Source organism: Aulostomus chinensis, chromosome 18 (genome assembly GCF_037954235.1).
Source record: "Aulostomus chinensis isolate RoL2024-O1b breed Wild chromosome 18, RoL_Achi_v1.0, whole genome shotgun sequence".
Taxonomy (NCBI): domain Eukaryota; kingdom Metazoa; phylum Chordata; class Actinopteri; order Syngnathiformes; family Aulostomidae; genus Aulostomus; species Aulostomus chinensis.
In genome coordinates, this window is record NC_141337.1 from 7,074,261 (window position 1) to 7,080,000 (window position 5,740).

At 44.9% G+C, this 5,740-nt stretch overlaps 1 protein-coding gene across 1 annotated transcript in view; it reads right to left on the reverse strand.

The window, feature by feature from the left end:
- Window positions 1–452: 452 nt before the first annotated feature.
- The window catches only part of lfng (LFNG O-fucosylpeptide 3-beta-N-acetylglucosaminyltransferase), a 6,875-nt gene continuing 1,587 nt past the window's right edge, over window positions 453–5,740 (reverse strand). Inside the window, exons 2-8 of the mRNA XM_086184183.1 lie at window positions 3,384–3,432; window positions 3,072–3,174; window positions 2,831–2,984; window positions 2,652–2,737; window positions 2,199–2,364; window positions 2,025–2,110; window positions 453–1,940 (exon numbers count right to left, since the gene is read on the reverse strand). Of these exons, the coding sequence (XP_086040309.1) occupies window positions 1,874–1,940; window positions 2,025–2,110; window positions 2,199–2,364; window positions 2,652–2,737; window positions 2,831–2,984; window positions 3,072–3,174; window positions 3,384–3,432 (711 nt within the window). The 3' untranslated portion in view covers window positions 453–1,873. The remainder of the gene's footprint in view (window positions 1,941–2,024; window positions 2,111–2,198; window positions 2,365–2,651; window positions 2,738–2,830; window positions 2,985–3,071; window positions 3,175–3,383; window positions 3,433–5,740) is intronic.

Consider the following 5,740-nt stretch of genomic DNA (forward strand, 5'->3'; position numbering starts at 1 on the left):
CGTGACGAACGTATTATTTGCGGTAGGCTTATTTTAACAGTCACCTTGTTGTTAGCACAAGGTAAAGTTGTAATATGAGTCAGGAAAGAAAACACAAGTCGTGTACAGGTTTTGTGAAACATTGCAAGTGACTAAGGTCAGACGTTAGGAAAGGAAATCCCCCGTTACACGTTTTTAACTAAATTTCCACATTCTGATAACTCCACCGCTCATTTCTCACGATGTGTTTGTCTGTGGTTCGCCCCGTAGTCCTTCACTACATGCAGCTCTTAATGTTAAGTGTCAGCTCTGCGTAACAAACGTGAATATTAATTTCCTTGCTGCCAGATGTTATATTCAATTTAAGCTTAAGTGTCCTTAAAACACAACGAGTGAAGAAAAACATCGTTTTAATTGTGAAAATGGAAGAGAAGTCAAATAAAAACATGACCAAATATGTTCGTTTCTCAGTGGTTATGTACTTTAATTCAACATTTCAGGTCCCAGCATGGGTCCCATGGTAGTTAATACCAGGATCAGCTCATAATCCCTGAGAGGCCAGAATTAGGAATGAACTGTTCCAACCCTCCAGATACTGGAGAATAAACACCAGTCATTTACAGTTCAAAGCAGTACAAAATCATGTCCAGGTCATTCAAAGCATGTGTGTAAACCACAACGGGGGAAAGTACATTCTACTGTATACAATCGCTGCTAATTTCGACAAAAGCACAGTACACAATACTGTCGTTATTATGTACAGTGTAACCCAATATGGGTCGGACTCGACGTCTCCATGCGGAGACGCTAATGTTGCTCCGGTTAAGTTCTCACCTCACAGGCTTCAACAGTAACCAGCTGACATTAGGTTGTAAATACAGAACATTCATGTTACAAAAAAAAACAAAAACAACAAAAAAAGACAGATTTCACTGCTTTCTGTTATTATTTCTGTTGAGCTTTTAGAGGTGAACGTCTTTCCAGGAGCAAACATCAGCTCATTTGACACTCAGCTGTGCAATATTCAAAAAAAACAACAAAGAGCAATTCATAATCTGATTGTAACCCCAAAATCAAAAACTCCCATGCTCATTATTTTTCCCTGATTGTAACAAATGCAAGGAGTGTTATTAAATACCTACGAATTAATAGAGAATAAGAGATTTTGATGGGGTTATTTTTCATTAGTTTTGACACAAATCTGAAGCATATAGGATGGAAATTATGTCGGATTACCGAAAATATCAAAAAAGAGAAAAGTGCTTTGTCCTAAATATACTTCAGATAAGGTCACTCATTCTATGATGCATTTGGAAATCTGCCTCCTGCCAGCTCAGGATGTTTAAGAAAGAGCATAACACTGACAACTTAAAAAAAAAAAAAGAAAAAAAAAGAAATCTTCATATTACAGCATTTGTCCGGAGCCATCGGAGTTAAATCTAAACAAAACAAAAACCCAGTTGTATGTGTTAAAAGCCTACGAATATAAACATTTGTGGCTCTTCGAATTAAAAAAACAAAACAAGAAGTATATGTTAATGTAAAGCTGACAAAAAGTCTTGAATATATGACAATACATTCTATGAGAATTGCAAACAAATTTACAAGCAACATGTACATCACAAAGCTCAACTGATTGCCTGCAAAGCTTAACGCTGAAAGCTACTTCCTGCCAGGAGTCCTCCACCCCAGCGGTATGAGGCAAGGTCCTGGCTCCAGACAGGAAGAAAGTCCGGCGGCGGGCCGCACAGCAGCCCAGTAAAACTATTAAAGACCATGTACCACTGCAGCAAGAACACAGCAGCCGCACGGTCTTAATACCAAACACTGGTCCCCACGAGCCTTTCAGATACCGAGGCGCGACGGGGACGAGGATGAGAAAGGAGCGGTCACCCTAAAAGGCAACCTGGGGGGGACACCAGGGGGTGTCTGGGTACAGGAGACAGTGCACAGACTTGAACCTAGAAGACAGAGAATACGAGTTAGACGCATGTTGAACAAAAGAAAATCAGTGTCCGGTCATTAAATAAAAAGCAGCTTCTCACCTTGACGGATCCTCCTCGACAGAAAAAGCTCCTTTCAAGTTGATGATGTTGCTCTTGTTCTCAAACATCCCATAACTGAGGGTGATCTGAGAGAAGGACAACAGCCAACACATGAACGACAAGCCGCAAGGACACATTTCTCACACTGCTGATAGGATGAGCAGAGCTTCTCACCTGCTTGTGAATCTCAGCTCTGGACACTTGTTGCAGGTTCTCCAGGTGGGAGTGAAACAGGTTGCTGCGGGTCAGAGGCACCCCAAGAACTGACTCAATGATGTAGCCGATGGTGCAGTCGTCGGGAAGGCGGATTTTCTCCGCTGTGTTCATGAAGTGGCCCCCACTGGAATGAAAGAAGAAACAGAATTGCGTTCAGCACCGGTGCAACTATAGCGCTGACTCGTGGCCTCGTTCCACACAAGACAGCTGAGGTGTTTACGTTGGTTGCTCTCTGGGATTTCATCTGATTTGATCTGCCGTTTTGCTAATGTTTCATTTTATGACTTTTTTGTTGTTGTTAATTATGCAAAAGAAGATTCTTTAAGCTGAATTCACAACACTCGCTGGAGATTGGAGTGGTTGTAAAGCCGTTTGAAACAATAAGACAAGCTGAGTGTGAGTGTATCTTACCTGGCCCACGGGCTCATCTTCAGGGCCAAACCCCGACTCACACAGAAGCCTGCTCCTCCGGTAGCAAACCAGAAGTTGACCGGTTTCTATGGGGGGTGGGGGGGGGCAGAGAACTGTGTTCACGTACTGTACTATGATTTAAAAAGTACTGTAAGTAAGATCTCTCAACATCTACGCACCATCTTGTTGTCGCCCAGCCTCTCTGTGGCCTCGATGGGCCGGTCCAGGCTGGGTTTACCAATGTACATGTCCTGGGTGTGGGGGTATTGGGAGAGGTGCTTCACCAGGGTCCGAGCGTTAACGTAGTTGTCGTCGTCAACATGACAGAACCATCTAATACAGAAACAGACACACCGTGAGATCCTGAGCCATTTATCGGACGACTGAATCCACCATCACTGAGATACAGCGAGCACTCACTTCTTCCCAGACTCTATGAACTTGTCGTACTCCACCGCCATCTTGCAGGACAGAGCTTGTCGACTGTGAGCTGCAGAGCAGTTGGTGTTGATTGCGTGACTCCCTGTGGCATCAGTAAAGAATATAACACACACATCAATGGAGGCTCTACGCATTTTAATTCAATCTTTCACAGAAGCAAAGAGCTCAAAGCAGAATGTTTATGACCTTTAGGATTGATTTTATTTTCCACATAAATTCAGAGCTGACCGGTTTCTAATAAGACAATGTGCATCTTTGTTCCCGATAGCAAAGTCCCCTCGTTAAACTTACCGATTCTCTTTTTCAGTTCGTCGTCTTCTCCGTCCGTGAAGATGTAAGTCTGTAAACAAGGAAGGGGAAATTACAGTTGAGCGATCATGTGAGGCATTCACACCATCCACATCGATTGTAAACACCGTGTCCTGAGTCCTCAGATGAAGCCTGGTGTGATTAGCATCAATCAACATGTCTTTTATGCAGTGGAAAACACATTGAGTTAAACAACCCCCTGCTCTAATAAAGGCCTTTTGTCCTGTATTTCACTCTCGCCATGGCAACTATGCAGCCGCCCTGAAGCATCCCAGACACACAACAAAAGCAGGAGGCAGACTGTCATCCCCCCCAACACACACACACACACACACACACCATTCATGCATCCCATCCCCCTGGCTGAGCCCCTCCACCCTACCGGACCTGCTGCTACAGCTACAGTTATCTGATAATCATGCTGTATGAGTGACAGACTGAGAGGGTTAAAAAGACTGCTTGTTAAATGTAGCAGTTAGTCATAAAAGGACAAGGAACGAGAGATTAGCCTCCACTTTGTGGAAGCTCCCACTCAGCAGGTGCAAGGTGGTGAGTCACGATGATGAAAAGGCCGCCGGGGCCTTTTTAACAGTCAGTTGTCTGTTTACACTTCACCTCAGGTGAGGCAGCACCTGCCCCACAGCATGCTACCTTATCTACGCCACGTGTCTCAACATGCCAGGTCACGACGCCACTGCCTGAGCCCGTTAGTCAGTTATTACCGTCATTGCTGCGAACGGGGCAACCCTGCTGATCTGCATCTCAACAGTCTCCTGACTTCACTGGAATTAAAAGACACATCGATCTAGTTTTCTACTTGTGGAGCTGATGTTTGAGGCTGAAGCCATGAGCCCGTATTTGTGTAAGGAAGGGTGGTGGTTTCACTGGTGAGGGGGATCATAGGCGGGCGGGCGGGCGCTGTTTGCTTTAAAGCCTGATGAATAGACAGCCTAATCACTGAGGCAGCTGCCAGAGCTGCCAGGGCACTGACAGAAAGAGAGGGAGGGAGGGAGAGGAGGGCTGGAATCTCACTGCTGATTAGTAAATCGAAAACCGTGTGTGTCCATTCACCCCCACATCCTCCCCAATCCCACCCCCTTCTCCCCCCTCCTCCGTGCCACAGCCAGATCCTCTTGAATAGAACAATGCTGTGAGTTTTCATGCTGGGTAAAGGCTCCACTGGGTAAATTCTAAATATGTTTGCCAGCATTTGCATACAGCTGCAGGAGTTAACTCAAGAGAAGACTCCCAGGGAAGGGGTTTTCTGCCTTTGTTTCTTAACTGAAACTTTAAAGCACAGTTACTTTTGTTGAATACTGATTCATACCAGAAAACAGATGCTCGTGTGTGAAGCAGATAAGAGTGGAAGGGGGCACAGGGGTGAGGGGAAGAGGAGGCTGCGCTCCAGTCCAACAGGAAGGCCTGCCACGGCCCTGTCTGAGCTGAGCGTGGTGCCTGGCTGGCTGTCTCCTGCTCCACGGGAAGGAAGGGCACCAGGCTCGCCTGCTTCCATCAGCTAACTCCACCCTAATTCCATCATCCCCTCTTCTGTCCCTGAATGTGCCTTTTTAAAGGCAATTTATCAAAGCACTTAAAAAGCAGCAGGAAAGTGTAATAAAAGTAGTCTATTTAACGTCAAACCTCCAGCACATCCTGTCCTCTTCTGTGAATTCCACCCACTTGTGCTTCACCACTTCATAGTGAAGCCATTTGATTAGCTCAGCTACAGCGCCAAGTGTTTTTCCTAAATGGTAAAAGCACTCATTGTGAGAGTATTGGCTCATTACTCTTAAGAGAGGAATGCATGGCACACCACCATGAAGATGTCCACGCCAGTTGTTCAGACACTGACCGAACTGGCAGCTTTGATTCCATTTGCCAAATCAGAATGTGAAACAGGAAATGTGATCCACTTCATTCCTTTTCCCAGTTTGATACTGTTTCAGAGTGATGTACAGGGAAGTGCTAGAAATCAGGAAGTGCAGCGTATGAAAAAAATGTAGTGGAAAGTGAAACTCGGTGCTCCAAAAGCACTCAGCTAAATGGGGTTTGTCGTTATTTGCAGACTGGCTTTTTGAATAAAAAGTGTCTTTTGTTCTGAATGGGCTCATAAAAAGGCCACATGCATTATTATTTAACAAAATAATCCCTGAGATAATCTACCGTCCCTGTTCTCATGAAGGCTCCTAAATTGGATTTTGCAGAAATAACACTTGCTGTAGCTATAAAGTGATCCAAACACCACAGATGTTCATCAGCTGAGCGTGAGAATCAAACGTGAACACTGAGGACGGCCATATGCACACGGTGAGAACTGGGAGCATCATATGGCCGACATT